This window comes from Hydra viridissima, unplaced genomic scaffold (assembly GCF_058129835.1).
Source record: "Hydra viridissima isolate aposymbiotic clone 2 unplaced genomic scaffold, HvirCarnegie_v1 scaffold_3, whole genome shotgun sequence".
NCBI classification, from domain to species: domain Eukaryota; kingdom Metazoa; phylum Cnidaria; class Hydrozoa; order Anthoathecata; family Hydridae; genus Hydra; species Hydra viridissima.
In genome coordinates this window covers 14,415,667-14,433,096 of record NW_028324302.1, presented here as the reverse complement: position 1 = coordinate 14,433,096, position 17,430 = coordinate 14,415,667, and the positions used below count along the sequence as shown (strand labels likewise).

Here is a 17,430-nt window from a genome sequence, read left to right as displayed (position 1 = left end):
TTCGAGATTATTCTTACTGTTCATTCTTAAATGGCTCAAAAGATTGCATTCATGTCTCTAAATTTATCACCTCAGTTAAATTTAGCATAATATTTTTAAAAGTGATACTGCATATTTTATTATTGCTTAAAATTTTGATTTAAAGCTATTTAATTGTATTATTAAGTAGCCTTGCATTCTTACTTTATTTCCTCATTTGTCTATCAATATCTTATGACTTTAATAGAAAAGTTACAGTTTTTTTTAAGTAGAAAAATGGTTTAAATGTATTTTTTAAAAACCATTATGTGCTTCATAATTGCAAACAATTTATGTGTTTCCTCTTTTTTTTTGAGCAGTTTTTTTTCTTGTAAATATTAAATGGAATTGATTTTATTTCATAAAAAGAATTGTATGTGAAGTTATTTAATCAATTGAGATATTTGTAGTTAGCTTAAAAGATTGTAATGTCTATTAATAATTAATAAGAGATAATTGCGGTTAGTGCCAAAATAATTATTATATATTTGTTAAAATGAATGTGAATTATTATTATTTATAGCTGTGCTGACCATGATAAGTCAATACAGCCATGATTTTTTTTTTTACATTTGCAATATTAATTAATGTAACTTAAAGGATATAGAATAGTGAATATGAATATAGAATTATACCACAGATTTTAGGCCCCAGTGGACTTGTTCTTAGTGGTGTCATGTTGGGTTGGTCAATCTTTTTCTATATAATCTGTTTCTCTGTGTCAAGTGATTTTCACATAGAGGTATGTTAATGATAAATTAGTTTAAAAAATTTTATATTTTTTTCTCTTGATTATCTTGTGAGGTAAATATTTGTTTTTACCTTTCCCTTACTTTTTTACTTAGATTTTTTTCTTTTTTTTTTACAGAATTCTGGCATAGACAATGTAGAAGTAAACGATATTGGAATTAGATTTTGTGAGTTTAGTCAGTTGGCATAGTAGACTTTTGATCCACCTTTTTTAGTTACCCCTCTACCCTTAAGATTAGTTTTAGTAAAGTTAGCTTTTAGTTGTTGTTTTGGATTTTCACATCATTATTAATTCTGCAATTTATCTTTCTTGTTTAAACTTAAATGTCGAGAAAAGTACTGTTAATGTATTCCTAATAAACAACTTGTTGTGTGAGTAAATATTTTTATTCAATGCTTAAGATTTGGAGGTGGCAAACTATGGCTTAAAAAGTGTTACAGTCACAAAAGCTCATGATCCAGAATGCTGCTGGCAAGTGGAGCCCGGAGATCTAGATTGTGAAGTATTATATCTTGGATTGTTTCTTAAGCTGCCTTGTATGTTAGTAGGTTTGAGTGTATTTCTGATTTTAAAATTTATTTGTCAATGTCAAGGTTTTTTTCACTACAGTCAATGGAATTGTATGGAGGTTTTCCAAAAGAGATTGATGTAGGGAAAAAGTACAATATAACTTATGTTTTTCCAAACATAGTGAGTATTTTTTTTCTTTTATTTGTCTGATTGATTGCATTGTGCTGCAACTTTGTGAAAATAGAAAAGAATTTGTTAACAAGATAATTTTGTTTTAAATTGTTTATTGGTTACATTCTTTTTCTGTAGTACCCACTTGACAGAATTGGCTGGTGCAAGTTCTTTTTGATGACTCTTGGTAGTCAAGTTACAGTGCATACAGTAAATTTTAACACATCAACTGGACCTGACACTCGTTCCTTTATGCAAAGTAAGTAATAGAATAATTTAATTGCCATTACTAAATTTTTTGTGTGTAAGTAAATATCCTAAAACTTATATTTCAACCGGATTTTTTTGATGTAAATTTATCTTATTGTTAATCATGTTTCGTTGTTTATATGAAGTTTTAAGTAATAATTACTAAAGCTTTATATTGGTAAGTTAAATTATTTAAAAAATCTCCATTTGTAATCAGTCAAACAAAAATTTAGGGCTGTTTGACAATGGTCCTATGGTATATCGAAGATGCGGAGGTGTAGATGAGGTATTTGGTATTCTAGATTAAGCTATTTAGCTCTTAATTTATCGATTGCTTCTCGATCTAGCTGTTGCACCTCAAAGCTTTGTGATAAGCTTTTTATTTAGAATCCGAGAAATTCCTGTCAACCATTTATATGCTCAAAAAAATATGGCGGTTTTAGGAATTTTTATCGCGAAGATCTTGCTAAATGCGAACCAGTTAACAGATGCCAAACCGAACTCGGAAAAGACAATCTTCCCACATCTGTAAACTTGATCTTTTTTTTTTTTCATGGCAAATGTCTTGTTAAAGTTATTTGATACATCTCTTATGTTAAACTTCTTGTTTATCGTATTTAATTTTCTGTTGTTTTTCTTTATATTTGCAAAAAAAAAAAAGGCACGTGCGTTATACAGGGTGCTGATTTTTTTCTATACTATTTAGAAATTTTTCGTGAAAATCTTTTTTTTTATTTTTTTATTTTTTTAATTATTTTAGGCGTTTGACTACGAAAGAAATCTCTGCAAAAGTCTAGTTGATCATGAGCTTTCGAGTGATGACAAACGAACTTTGTCAGAAATTATAGACGGCAGCTCTCTTTTGCAAAATATGAACCCTTACGTAGATGTCAAGCATGAAGATGTAAGTTGGTAGTTTTTTTATACTAAAGACTTTAAAAAAGATAAGTAGTTAATATTATCTTAATATTTACAAAACATTTCTGGTTTTTCTTACGTTGCGATTGCAATATATGGCCTGCAAAAAGGAATAGTTTAACTCAACCTTTGTAAACGTTTGTTCGTCACTATTTATCTTTACTATAGTTGGTCTTGGAATGTAACAAAGGTGAACAGAAGGGAACATTTTGTCAATGTAATAAAGGCTGGACCTCAGTTATGGAGACGCTTAAAGACGGCCGGAAGAAAATGAAATGGTGCTCAACAAGTATCGCCACAGAAAAGAAAACCAGGCTTCTTAAACTCTCATTACTTGGAGTATCTTTTCCGCGGTGTTTTAAAATTTCTAGAACATACAGTATTGGACAAAACATTTGCAACCAAATAATGCTAATTTAGTTTCTTTATATAAAAGTGCCGCATTTTTTCAATTTAGAGAAATAACTATGTAACTGTTTAGAGACAAAGTTCTTCAAGTTTTATTCATCACAGAGTTCATTATTTGTACACGAAAATTAATAAATTAATCAAAAGTATTAAAAAAAGTTGATTTCCTTCTGGACAAAACAAGTGCCACTCGATAAAATGTTAACCAAGCTGCATTTCGCTATCAATATTTCGTGGCGAATCCTTTGTTGTCGATCACAGCCTTGAATCTTCGAGGCATAGATTCGATCAGGTGATCAATGAAACTTTGTGGAGTCGCTGCCCAGGCCTTTTGGATTTGTTCAAACAGTTGATCCTTATTACGAACACCTTCACGATTAATTCTGCGGTTGACGATCTCCCACAGGCTCTCGATAGGGTTGAGATCCGGAGATTGAGGCGGCCAATCCATCACCGATAGGTGGTTGTCTTGAAACCACTGCTTGACTACTTTTGCAGTGTGTTTCGGATCGTTGTCTTGCTGAAAAACCCATTTTATTGGCATATTCCATTCAGCATGAGGTAACATAACATCTTTCAGGATTTTTTTATACATGAAACGGTCCATTATTCCATCGTTTCGATATATTGGATCTAGACCGTTAGCAGAAAAACACCCCCAGACCATTACATTGCCTCCACCATTTTATTCTGGTTTTTTAGTGAAATCAGCGGTTTCTTTGCAGGGCGTCGAGAAAACAATCCGGCTTCTACAGCACGTCGTCTGATTGTTCGGTCCGATACAGGCAGCTCTAATACTTTTTTGTGACATTCCACTTACGTAATCGCCAATAATTTTCTTTCTTAGTTCCAATCCAAGACTGTCGGGAGCCATTTTTGCACTTGAAATCATAAAAATAATAAAAATAAATAATCACACTTCTCAAGGCTTACCGTGCTATATTTACCTTGTGATGATACAATAATGCTCTGTGGAATACAACGTCTTGGTTGGATGTGGACTCTATTGATGTAATGAAACACTTGTTGTATTTCACTTCTTGCATTGATGTTCTTCGATAAAACACTTTGATAAAACTCACTTCGATAAACTGTCTTGATAATACTGACTGATTGACTTCCATATACTGACTGAATTACATGTCGATTTACATGTCTCTTATATAGTAAAATGAACCTGTGTGAACCTGTTCTGGAAGATTCTAGATGCTTCTTTTCGATGCTTCTGGAAGCTTCTGGATGCGTCTGGATGCTTCTGAATGTTTCTGGATATTTCTGGATGCTTCCAGATACTTCTTCTGGAAGCTTCTGCATGCTTCTGGATACTTCCTTTAATTATTAAAAAACTTCCGTGACGTTGACACGGACCAGACTTAAGAAAATGAAACAAACCAAAAAAGTTGCACTTGTTTTGTCCGCTGCAAAATGGCACTTGTCAACGAAATTCTGCCTGTGTGCTGTCACCTGTCAGCTGATTGCTCATGTCATGGCATGCTATGACTCCAGACTCCTGAACTGTTTGCTGTGGTAGTATAGTTCGTTTCGTTTTTAAGACATGTAAAATTAGGAACACTTTTTAGCATTGTTCGATGTTGGTTGCAAATGTTTTGTCCAATACTGTATGTATTCGAAGTAATTCTTTGTCTTAAATTTTTACAAAAAAAACATCTTTGGATGCATATTTACGCAACCGTGCTCTGTTTGAAGGCTTCATTAGCAATTTGAAGAGGTTTTCTCGATAATAATCTCTTTATCGTGCTTAATTTCAACTTTAACCGTACTTTTAGCTAACAATTTTTGTGGCGGCTCTCTTGTTTTTAATTGTTTTGTACTTATGGTGGAACCTGTTCGTACGTGAAGTCATTCAAGGTAACCTCACCAGTGTTACTCTCTTTTTTCGACGCTCAAAATCGGACTTTAACTTTCATTATAATCCGCTCTGGGTGATCGGAAATAAGACCTTTAATACCGACAAAATGTTGCATGAAGATGTGTCTTCAACCAATAGTTCTGAAAATTTTGAGAGTGCTTCTTCAGATATAGGTAACGTTAAAGCAGAAGTTCAATCCAAAAGTTTGCAACCGTTATTTGAAATGAACGACGCTCGGGACTATTTTTGATAAGTCAAACGTTCCTTTCACTGTTGAAGCGTGATCGGCTTTTTATGAGAAAGGTTAACTTTGCGTTCTTGTATCTTTGGCGCTAATATATTTTTTAATTAGTCCTTTTCAGTTTACTTTTTATTAGTAGGCAATCACTGTTCGATCAATTTTTTTCTTAATATAGACTGTTAAATTGATTAAAAATTTGTTAAGAACGAATTTTGCTGTAATGTGAAGCTTTGTTTAAACTATAATTGATGTTGAGTATTCAATTTAAAATAATAAAATGATGTTCGTATATTTGTCTTTTTTTGAAAATGGCGTCTGCCTTTTAAAACGCGGAATGTTGCTTTAGTGTAAATTATTGTTTTTTTTTCATTGAGTTTTTAGATACCAAGACTGTTTGAAGACAGTTTTACACTGAAAATCAGTCGCCCCCTACTAATTTTATACGTTCATTCGGTTTGCAATAATTTACCATCCACAATCATTTTCCTGTTTAATTCGATCTAACTAATTTATTTGTTTTTATCAATTAGAAATTTTTTAATTTCTGATCGATAGAGTTTTATTGCTCCATAAGAAATAAAACCTTTGGTTCATAGTTAAAACACTTTGTTGTTAAAGGTTTTATGAGTCGTATAAAACTGATACTGGATAATTTATATTTACATCTCTTTAAAATCTGCTACCTTAAGATGCGTTTAAAGCTAATCGTCTGTTAGATGGGAAAAGGGGGCAGCAATTGAACCTCTGTCATTGAACTCTTTTAAACAATTTGACAGGTGTAAAAATGAAATTTGCCCCTGAAATCATCATCTGAAAAAATCTTTTTTTTTTTACTTAATAGGACGATAAAACTGGCACATTTTGATGAAAATTTGAAATTTTAATCTTCAAGTTGTTTATGTGTTTCTTCTAAACTTAGTATATTTATTTTATGAACATTGTATGCTCCTTTTTTGACGTATAAAAAAGAAAAAGTTTGATGGAAATCGCTTGACCAAATCAAAAGAGAATGATGTTCAAAAGGCTGTTGTCTCTTCAAGCAGAAGAAAATTACTTAAAAAAAGGTTTGTCCAATTAGAAGTGAGCAAGTTAAGCTAATAATAATTCTGATGATAATTTGTCTTGTAAAATTTTCCAATATAATAAAATCTTATATGGCTTCTAAAATCCCCTGAATGTTACAATCCTGTAACATTAACAGATAACCTTTGAATGGAGGGTTTTGCCATTTATTTGATATTAATTGTATATCTTGTGATTTGAGTGAATCGTCATACACATATCTGAACAACGTAATGCTTTTACTTTATATTTTCAAATTGCCTCTTGTTACTTTAAAATATGACTAAAAGTGTTTATAACTTGCCTTAGTAAAGTAAAGTATACATTACTTTGTAGTAACAAAAATATCATTTAAATTTATGATGTTTTGGTTATAGGTGCGTTGCTATGGTAGTTTCTGTACTTTTTTTAAAGTACCCAGCTTGAAAAATTTCCTTTAATAGTGAAAATAAGTAAATGAAAAAAAAAAGATGATTCTTTAAAAATATTTTCAACCTGAGAGCGCTAAATATGTTTTTTACAAACATCAGCCATAAAAAAATCGATTTTTTTGTTTTTTGGTGAACCAACCTGAAGTTTTATACATAATATATTGTGACCGTATGCGACGCCTATAATAATTTCCAAGATTAGTATTTTTCTGTAGTTCTTATGACCGAAAATAACAGCATGTAAAGATTACGTAAGAGAAAATTTGTGGACAAATTGTGAACTCTGTTACTCTATCAAGAAGCCTTGGGTAACCTATCAAGAGACAATATCCAGCACAACTCTAAGAAGTTCAGGCCTTGTCTTGAGGCTTTGACTGAGATTCAAGTTATTCCGGGTAGTATAATTTTGCTATGTTTTTTATAAAGTCGCAAGTCAGATTTTTTGTAATGTAATTTGATTACAAATTAGTAAAGTAAATTAACAATTTATAATCAAACAAAGTTGAAAAATTGATTTTAAGTGTCAAAAATTAACTTCTCTACTTATTTTTTATACAATTATATCAAGGACGGGGGAAAAGTACAGAGTTCGGGGGAGGAGCAGGAGTATTGTTAAGCTGGAGCATTTAGTAAGTGAGGATATGGTGAGAGAAGAAACTCTAATAAAGAAGAACTTACCTTGGAGTTTTAGTGACGAGTTCTAACACTTTTTACAAGTTTTATGAGTTTTCAACTTTGTATGTGAAATACAACTTATGACAACTTGTTCTATTTAATACATTTCTTTGAAAATATAGAAAATATTACATTGAACGCATCTTTATTCCTCCATCTCGCGTTGAACTTTGAGGATTTTTCTTTATGTATTAACATGAAGCAAACAAATTATCATGGGGCCCATAGGCAGTTTTGGAGATTGGCAAGGGGGTTCGCGATTATGCATGAAAATATATATCAGGTAATATTATAAAATTTTTCTTTAATACTAATATGATTCCTGAATGATGGTTCTTTTTTATTCAAAATTTTATTAGTTGCGAAGCTGGTGCACAGAAATTATTGAGATCTTTTCTTTTCAAGATTTTGTTTCAAATTAACAAACTGAGCTTATGCAAAATTTTTCAGTAGTTGCTACAGTTTTTTCAGATATTCCGATGCAATTAATCATTTAAACCACTTATTAGGTCAACTAGAAATATGAAATTAAAGTTGGACACTGGTTCAAAATTTTCATAAGAGTTATAAAAGCTACTCAGACAGGAAGTTGTTGATGAACCATAGAGTTTAAAATTAAAATTCAAATTCGAGTTTTTTAACGTAATGATCATTTTTATTGGAGCTTTTATTACTGAACGATATAAAATGATTTATCCCTACAATTAGATATTTGATCTTTGAATTTGCAGATATAAACTGCATAATTTCAATCTAAATAAACTGAAAAATGCTTTTAAAAATTTAGAAACTATTTTAAAAAGGAGTTGAAGAATAGAAAAGTTAGCATGCAACACGCTAACTTGCTACTTTTCTCACTTGTTTTAACTTTTCTTTCGACCCTGGGTTTACAGTGGCTTTTTAATGTTGTAATGTGCCTACTTTTGAAAAAAAAAAAAAAAAAAAAAAAAAGATTTGTATCTATAGCACCCTTATGTATGCTTGAAAAATTTCACACCATCATTAATCAAGTCACTGCTATAGCTAATAATTACACTTTAATATAAATTTAGCATGGCCTACTTTATCTATATATAGCATGGCCTACTTTATCTATAAATAAAGTAGGCCATGAATTTAGCAATTTTCTGCTTGTCTGAGATCTTTTTTTATTTATACTTCCTTTGAATAAGGTTGTTGCCACCAATAGCCTAACCTCTGTAGTTGATCAGCTTTCATAATCAGCTCTAATCTAATATCAAAGAAAATTCTCTTTACTATATGTACTATTGTTTAACATCAAGTGATAATAATTGTTTTACTTGGTACTGGAATTTACTAATCATGAATCTGTAAAAAGAGAAATTTTACCATGTTTATGAAATTTCCTATGGCAATTCTTTGAATTTACTTTCACGCGCACTTTCTTTAAAATTCGTACCTTGCAACGAACGAATATTAACAGGGATTAAACAATCAGTTTGATTAATAGCTAAAATTTAATTAGTAATATAAATTAGTTGCCATTTAAATTGATTAACAATTTTTTTAGGATAAATATCAACACGTTGCTGTTTATCTTGCAAATGGTTGATTAATTTAAATGGCGTCTTAGCAAAATTAACACTGGTGCTTAAATAGGAGCGGGTTTTGTAGTGCTTTCTTATGATAATCAAAATGTGTTCCTCACTTGTACCCAAACCTTTATGCAAGATATAAATCAACTTAGAAAACAATGATTCAATTATCGTTCTCTATTTCTGAATCTGGAATTTGAAAAGGATAATTTTTAGAACTCTTCTGAAAATCTTCTTCGATAAAAAAAAAGGTATTTAAGTTTTCATTCCAGAAACTTTAATTACTTTTTTAAAACTAATTTTTGTTTTGCGTTTGATTAATTTTGTATAATAATTACTTAAAGCGAAATTAATAGGTTATGAAGACAAAGTATTTTCTGCTTATATTGATACTTGAAAATTTCACCCAAAATGTTGCTGCACTTGCAACATCATGCGTTGGAGATTCAGGATATTGTAATCCAAACTGGACGCCAGTGAATAATATGATTGCTGCTCTTCAAGGATACAATATACGTGAAGGGGATCCAACTAGTAACTTTGATCCAGGTTTCCAAGGACAAATTTTTCAAGCAACCAAAACTCATTCAGATGGAAGAATCGAACTGGAAAGTGGCATTACAGTATTAGAGCATTTAAATTGCAAAACAACTTTAGCTTCTGCTTCGTTTACCAACATTGAGAGCTACAGGCAACAATACTATTCTATTTTATTAGCAGAATTTGATTATATCTTTGTTCGCAACTCACACTAACAAGTTTTCTTGTTCATGTTTTCTTATTAAAAAAAGAGGTTTTGTAAGAGTGAGAGAACAATTATGTGTTTACGAGAGAATAGTTGTGTGTTTATGGGAGAACAACTATGTGTTTACGAGAGAATAGTTGTGTGTTTATGGGAGAATAACTATGTGTTTACGAGAGAATAATTTCAGAGTGAGGATAATTATGTGTGCTTGAGAAAGAGGATGATTGTGTGCTTCAGAGAGGATGATTATGTTTGAACAAAGTTTAAAACTGATCTGACGTAAAAATAACATCAAGAAATAAAAAAATATTGAAAAAGAGGAAATTATTTCCTAAAGCATCTTTTTTAGAAACGCACTCATATCGTCGATATGGAGCGCAGCAGATTTCCAGCTAGGTGTGGAAGCAGAAGTAACCAATGGTATAGAACTTAAAGGTGCTATTTTCAAAGAAGCAAAAATTATCCCATCAGCATTTAACAAAGCATGGGAAGATTCCAAAACGATAAAGGACACTCAAAATTTTTTCTTAACAGAAAAAGGGATGATTTCGATAGCTACAGGATTTTGCCTTCAAAATCAAGTCAAGATAGATACTGATTCCCCTCCACCGTTTTTTGAAGCTTTCAAAATTGCGCTTGGTGTATTGCAATCTGCCTCCCAACTTCCTGATACAGAAAAAAAAAAAGTTTTCCAACAGTTTACCCGCGCGTTCGGTACACATTACTTAACTCAAACAAAGTTGGGAACACAAATAGCGCATTACACAAAATATTCAGGACAAGTTAGACAAGAAATTGCTGCAAGTACGCTACAGCAATTTAACTTAGAAAAAGGAGCAAAGGCGTTCGGAATCCAAATAGAGAAGGGCTCATCAAGTTGCTCTGAAAGCGACACCGAGTCTATCAAACAGTACGGTACCGAGAAAGTTCAAGCTGGAATTTTTGCAAAAGGATCTCAACCAGAAAACGGTGCTAAAGAATGGTTGACAAAAAACTTTACTTCAGTACCAATATCATTTCAGTTGTCACCTATTATTAATTTGTTTAAAAAGGATTTAATCGACGATAAAAGTCTGTTGTTTAATGGGCAGCGAATAATCGCATCGGAAATTCGGAAATGGTTTGTTCCTTTATACTTTGATTACTGCAACTCAATGAATATTGACTGTTATGAACAAAAATCAGGATGCGGTATCAATGACAGTTGTTCTGTAGACAAAATATGCTTTGAAAAAAGTGATAAAAGACAACAATGCTCATGTAAGTTATTTTAGTCTTGAAATTTTAACTTTTGCTAAAAATGAAATAATGGATAAAAAGCGATGCAAAAATTTTTTCAACCAATATTTGTGGTCTTTACATAAACAAAGAGCTGTGATCAATAAACTAAAAACTAGTTAAATGTTCTGTCCCACTGGGCACGCATCGTCCGCACGATGTCTTACGGACGACGTGCGTAGGATACTAGCCCAGTGGGGTATAAAGGATTTTTAATTCTGAATGGATTTTTGTTAGTAAAAATACTGATTATGAAAAAATTGTCATCACAAAGTATAAAGAATTTTGTTATTTATCAAAACTTTACTGCATATCATTTGGTATCGAATCAAAAATAAAAATGCAACAATTAAATTTTAAAAATTATCTGAAAGTATTTATTTAAAAAATTTGAATCCTATGACAATCATTTTTGATCATCTGCACTATATTAATTGCGTTTATAAAACAACAGACAACTCTTTTTAACAGTACTGAAGTGGATTTATAAGCATTTATTTATATCAAGATCTACTCTATATCAATCTAAAAATTGCATTTTTATTTTAACGCCATAAGACTAATAGAGATACTCAAGAATTATTGTGTCCTAATATAAAGGTCTCAAATCATTCTTCCTGAAATAAAAAATTTTTTCAAAGATATGAAAGTTCCAAAATAGAAAATTTCATTAAAAACTTATATTTTATATATCCTTAGCCCCCTTTACTTGCGAAAAAAAAGAAACACAGTTCGACGACGAAGGTGGAGGAAATGTGTTTTATCTTGATCGTCATCAGTTAACATGTGGTGAAAATCAAGCCATAAGCCAATTCAAATTAGAAAGAAACGGTCGTGGAAAATATAGGTATGCATACACATGCTGCTCAACGCAGCTTCCTTGTTCTCAGGTGATTTTGGTACAGAATGGTTTTACTGAAGCCCGCGATTCTTTCTATTTGGATCGACAAAATATCATTTGCTTACAAAGCTACATCAATGGGTTTAAAATTGATAGATCTGGTGATTATTTAAGATACGCATACCCCTGTTGTTACGTTAACGAAGACAAGGAATGCTACGATGCTCAAACTGCACTCTCTTATAACGGCAAAGGGGATACAATTTATCTCGATCGACAGGAAGTGTTGTGCAGGAATCGACAGGAAGTGTTGTGCAGGATCGACAGGAAGTGTTGTGCAAAAAGTTTCACACTTTAACGCGGTTTAAGTTAGAAAGACAATCTTTAGATCACGTGTTTTATAGCTACCAATGCTGTAAAACAACGCCGACTTTCACTTCAAATAGTAAGTTCTTTTAAGTGGTTCTTTTAATGTTGAACTACGTGTAGAATGGTTTATTTAAAGATAATTATCTTTAAATTTATTATAATTACAGGCACGCAACTTTGCAAACCAACGTATACTCAATATAACTTAGAGCAGAATGGAGATGTCTATCATCTTGATCGTCATCATCTTCAGTGTGAAACTGGGTATGCGTTAAAGTCTTTTAAACTTGAAAGAGATGTCAAAGGGAATTACCGATACGCAGGCGTTTGCTGTACAGTCGCCAGTTCTTGTACAAGACGCGTTTCTAATAATCCGTTTACTATTGTTGAAAATAGCAACGCCATTTATTTAGACAGACAACACGTGCTGTGTCAAGACCAATACCTTACCAATTTTGTTCTTCAAAGAAATTCAAAAGACGTAAGATATTTTTACAGCGAAAGTCCGAAACCTAAATCATGCTACGAGAGCAACACTGCTTTCAATGACGACGGAGGGGGTAAAGCTTACTACTTGGATCGACATAATGTGGCTTGTTCCGAAGGATATTTCTTATCTAATTTTAGATTGGTAAGAAACAGTAGTGGAAATCAATGGAAATATTTGATTCGATGTTGCAAGGAATGAAGGGATGTCAGCATACACTTTTAAACATTCTCAAAGTTTTTTTTTGTCGATTACAAAAAAAGATAAAATTCCTTTTATCGTTTTAGCTTCTATAGCGAGATATAAATAAAATATCATATAAACCTTTAAAGGACGGGGGAAAAAAGCTATGTAAAGGACGGCTGGGGTATTAAACTACCCCAACTCAGAAACTAACTTTTTGCAAATGTCTTGTGTTTTTATTAAAGTTAATTGTTTAACTAAAATCAACAATCGTTTTTCTATAAATTAAAAAATTTTTTTAAAAACTTAAAAGAAAGAAGCATTAAAACATTTTTCTCCTAAACAAGACAACTGTAACATATAATCTTGCTATGAGCCTAGCAAGCAGAATAATCGTATATAAACATCGTATAAAACAAATTGCAGGCGAGTTTTTCTGTCATTTACACGAGGACACGTATAACATCTTTTAGGCAGCTGCCCTTGTATTGATCGCGCTGGTTGCTGTAGGTGTAAAAGATTATCATTTACAACTATTTTTGGAAGAAGACATTTAGTTAATTCTTTTTAAAACTCTCTTCTATGTGAAGCCCTATCTTTATAATTTGAATGAATTGACAACAATAAAGTTAAAGCGCTTTATGCTGTGATCTCCAAAAATATTACAAAAGATTGTGAGTGGCCATCGATTGCTCTTTCGAAGATTCGAATAGTATCTGACAACCTGGTCTAATGTGTCAACACCACCTTTATGTTTGTTGTAATCCAAAATGATGCGTGTTTTTTCATTCGAATCAATAACAATTTCGTTATTATTAGAAAAAGTTGATAATAATATGACAGCTTTATTTCTCTTAGGAACATAAGAAACAAGAATCATTTTGAAAACCGACAAAACAAGAATTCACAATGGTATAAACATCTTAAAAGGACAACATCCTCTAAATGTAACGAGGTGTTCTTCTGTGGTAAGATTTGGACTTGGATTATAGTTACTTCTGCATTTAGTACTAAACATCTCCGTTATATTTCAAAGAGGTGCAATACTGTTGTCAAAAACTCTTTCATTTCTAGTTTATCTCTCATCAAACCGAATAGATCGTCGCAAATCAATAAATCAAGTTCGTTGCATTGAGGCAGAAAAAATACGGATACCATCTGTAGTACTCCAAAAGTCTTTTATAATTTGGGTTTTAGAATGAAATACTCCAACTAGTAGAAGAAGACCAACTAACTCACAAATTTCATTAACTGTTATGTCAACCAATTGCTTTTGTTCTAATTCTACGAGTTTCAGAATTAGTGCAGTTAACAACAATGCGAATAATTTCTGATGTTATAAAAAGTTTAAAGGCAGAATCCACATTCATACCAGAAGTTTTATCTTAATAAGTAAAAGTTGTGCAATAAAAATATAACAATAAATAATGTATGCGGATGCTACAATTTACTCATAAACATCATATCAATGCTTCATATCAACGCTTCTCGTATATCACGCTTATATCAAAGCTTCTCGGCCTAATGGCTAAGATCAAGTGTAGCGAGCTGGCTAGGCCGGGGTGCTTGTGTTAAACTGATGCTTTTCTTTTTTTTCCGCCCGTTCCTCAAAGGGGAGGCAAACTCAGGGTCGACGTGCTTCTGGGTCTTCCCTGGAGAGGTTCGGGCAAGTCTGCAAGGCATTGGATGGAGAACTCAAAATACTCAATACCTCATATCAATGAAAAAACAACTAAAAATAAATTAATTACTTATTTCATGTCATTTGTAGTTTATAAATTGGTATGCTAACTAAAAATGAAGAAATTTGGTTGGGGCAGAAAAATACCCCAGCCGTCATTAACGCAACAAAATTTATAAATTATCAAATATTGTTGTTAATTTATAAGTAAAACAAAAGATTTGTACACCAAAAACTTCATTATATAATACTAAAAGATGTTTTAATGTTGCAGATCAAATCGAAACAGTTTGTGTCTACAATATGTAAAAGTACACCCTTAGATTCTTAAATAATATATGACGAGAAATTTAAGACGTCTGAAATGAAAATTAATCATTATAAGGAAAATCTTAGATTACTTTATTTGTTTAAGAAAAACTAAAAATAGCTATCTTGGAGAGTTAATTTTTACTTCAAAAGTATGAATATTGAAAAAACTTAAGAATACACTATTATTTTTACTTGAAATTGACTTATGATAAGCAGACCATAGTATGGTCAAAAAGTTAATTGTCACTGATTATATTGACACAAGTGTTTAAAATTATAATTTACCAATAGTTTGATGACATTTCATATTTGAATTTAAAGATATCACTTATATTTCAATTTACATGGTCAATAAATTATACTTTGTGGATTTAATTGAGTTATTTAGGCCTGGTTATTAACCTCTTATTTAAAATGAGATTGTTAGAGACTTGCTGCATTTCCTTCATCAAAAGGAAGAAAAGAAGCTAAAACTTTAAGAATATGATGTGAAATATGATTGGTTAGAGTAATTTCAACAAAGAGGCAGTTTGCATAATTACTATTCAGATTATGAAATGTTAATTAGTTAAAAGGATAAAAATAAATGTACAGGTTTTAATAACTAACGTTTATAAATATTTAGAAAAAAACGTACTGGCTTTATTAAGCTTCGGAAATACAAATGCAGTTCAAGAGAAACCCAAAGTAAATTGTCTGTGTAAGTAAAGTAAAATCAAAAAAAGTAAGAAGAAGAGTTTTACAATTCATCTAAGATTTTCACTTGTAAATATAAATCCACTTGAAATCCACGATAAATTTACTATAATCCACTGATATAAATCCACTTGATATAAGTGATATAAATTTACTTGTAAGACTTATGTAAATGATTGTTAAGCGGTGGGTCAGGCTGATTAAGGTACTGATCAATTTATTTTAACTAGGCAGGGTCGAATATGTTAAATTTAGTAGGATATTGGTAAATTATTTACTAAATTTGGGAAATTTAGCAAAGTCCCATCACCAACGTCATGGCAATCCAACTTTCTAGTAATAAAAGAGATTACTTATTAGAAAATTTAACATACGATAGTTTTTAAATTTTAAAAATAACTCGTATGACACAGATCGTACTGGAATATTAACTTATCGTTCAAACGAATAATCGTTTGAAAAATATTTGAACGAACGAATATTCGCTCTAAGGATATGCACGAAAGAATATTTTTTCGAATGCTCTTTAACGAATACTCGTACACACATATACGTAAAACGAGTATTCGTCCCTGCCTTATTTGGCTAAGACAAAAAAAAACAAACTATTTGTAAGGATTTTTGAAAAATGAATGCTGCGGTGTTGACACTCCACCATTTTTAAAAGCAGCATTTCTAACAAAGTTATAGGTTTTCTGACGAAGTTAGACGATGTTCGAAGCCGAATTAGATGACCGAAGTTGGTTATATAAAAACTTTTCCACTTCAACGAAGTTAACATTGGCTTCCGATCTGAAAAAATTAGAAAATCCTTCGAACTTTGTAAACTTCGCTTCGTTTATTATCAATTTTAGAATCGTCGAAGTTTTTCTCACACCAATCAAAATCAATCGTAACATTAATTTACTTAAAATAACGAATATCATTATATATGGAAACTTATTTTAATGATTTATTTAGGGAAATCATGAAAAATCACAATTGACTAGAGAACAACATTTTCTTCTCACTTATCTGGCTCAATCAGCTGAGCAATTAATAGCATTCTTTTTATCTAAGAACTAACGTTGTGTGTTCTAGAAAGAAACGGGTGAAAATTTCACGTAATATTGGCAAATACTTAGGTTCTGCTGAATGTATCTATGTGCAACAATTGATTGAAATATGGAGAGAGTGTGGTGCACATTCTCATATCGAGTTAACCAACTTTCTTTGTCTTTGATAACCATTCTTTTCTAATAAAGTAAATGAACATCTTTTATTTCGTAACTTTTCAAACCTTTTATTTTGTAACTCTTCAAAAATTTGATTTAAATCAATAATTCCATATAGGTATCCATAATCCCTGAAAGTATACTAGAAGGGTATGTTTTTTTTCTAAGATAATCTTCTATTTAATCAAAATCAAAATGCCTTTGTGACTTGTAAATTATACTTTTTAGAGTCTTAATTTAATGCTCTGATCATAAATTCCTGAGAAATTATGACTCACGACGTCAAAAATTTATAGGGAAACCAACGTTTTGAAGTCCTATTTTCCTGGGGTCTTAATTTACCGCTAAATCAGTTAACCATTAACTGTACACTGTACTTCGCAGAGGCCTCTAAAAAATTCAAACTTTCTGGATAACAATCTACTTTAGTTTTCAGGTCTGTTTTAGGGGCGTGATATATATTCAGAGACTTTATGATGATCTGGTATTGTTAACTCAAATCACCATTGACTTTCAGTCACAAAGTTTGCTTCTCGGTTAACACTACGTGTTGAGATTTGGTATTTTCAATACTTTTTCTTGCATTGGATGGATCTTTTGAAGACATTCATATCATCTTATCCAAATCTTTCTTACCCGATATCAATATCATCTTACCCAATACTTTCCCTAGAGTTGATTTAGCCCGGAAAGCATTGGCTGCTGTTAATGCTTCTTGAGTTTTTGCGAAACTAAAATAAAGTATAATAATACCTTTAATTTTA

General features: G+C 31.4%; 2 protein-coding genes across 4 annotated transcripts; both read left to right on the top strand.

The window, feature by feature from the left end:
• Window positions 1-592: 592 nt before the first annotated feature.
• LOC145202419 (uncharacterized) lies at window positions 593-5,425 on the top strand. Of its 3 annotated transcripts, XM_090082289.1 has the most exons (10): window positions 593-760; window positions 887-935; window positions 1,171-1,271; window positions 1,379-1,459; window positions 1,589-1,709; window positions 1,933-1,985; window positions 2,087-2,227; window positions 2,460-2,603; window positions 2,786-2,956; window positions 4,813-5,425. In XM_090082289.1, the coding sequence occupies exons 1-10, from the start codon at window positions 695-697 to the stop codon at window positions 5,143-5,145; spliced, it is 1,260 nt and encodes a 419-aa protein (XP_089938415.1). In that variant the 5' UTR covers window positions 593-694; the 3' UTR covers window positions 5,146-5,425. The 3 variants fall into 3 exon arrangements, with proteins under 3 accessions (XP_089938415.1, XP_089938416.1, XP_089938417.1); XM_090082290.1 differs by lacking the exon at window positions 887-935 and having other exon boundaries at window positions 616-760; XM_090082291.1 differs by lacking the exon at window positions 887-935 and having other exon boundaries at window positions 616-760; window positions 1,363-1,459.
• A 3,419-nt stretch (window positions 5,426-8,844) lies between these two features.
• On the top strand, window positions 8,845-12,852 carry LOC145180507 (uncharacterized). Its single transcript, XM_090083578.1, has 6 exons — window positions 8,845-9,111; window positions 9,217-9,551; window positions 9,955-10,865; window positions 11,583-12,017; window positions 12,065-12,169; window positions 12,261-12,852. Exons 2-6 carry the CDS (start codon window positions 9,220-9,222, stop codon window positions 12,779-12,781), a joined length of 2,304 nt encoding a protein of 767 aa, XP_089939704.1. The 5' UTR covers window positions 8,845-9,111; window positions 9,217-9,219; the 3' UTR covers window positions 12,782-12,852.
• The last annotated feature ends 4,578 nt before the right edge of the window (window positions 12,853-17,430 follow it).

Bases quoted from the DNA above. Each gene is read 5' to 3' on its own strand.
- LOC145202419 (XM_090082289.1), top strand. From the start codon at position 695: ATGTTGGGTTGGTCAATCTTTTTCTATATAATCTGTTTCTCTGTGTCA. The intron at 761-886 runs GTATGTTAATGA...TTTTTTTTACAG, and splicing joins CAAGTGATTTTCACATAGAG to AATTCTGGCATAGACAATGT. The intron at 1,986-2,086 runs GTATTTGGTATT...CTTTTTATTTAG, and splicing joins GATGCGGAGGTGTAGATGAG to AATCCGAGAAATTCCTGTCA.
- LOC145180507 (XM_090083578.1), top strand. From the start codon at position 9,220: ATGAAGACAAAGTATTTTCTGCTTATATTGATACTTGAAAATTTCACC. The intron at 9,552-9,954 runs GCAACAATACTA...CATCTTTTTTAG, and splicing joins ACCAACATTGAGAGCTACAG to AAACGCACTCATATCGTCGA. The intron at 12,018-12,064 runs GGAATCGACAGG...AAGTGTTGTGCA, and splicing joins TCGACAGGAAGTGTTGTGCA to AAAAGTTTCACACTTTAACG.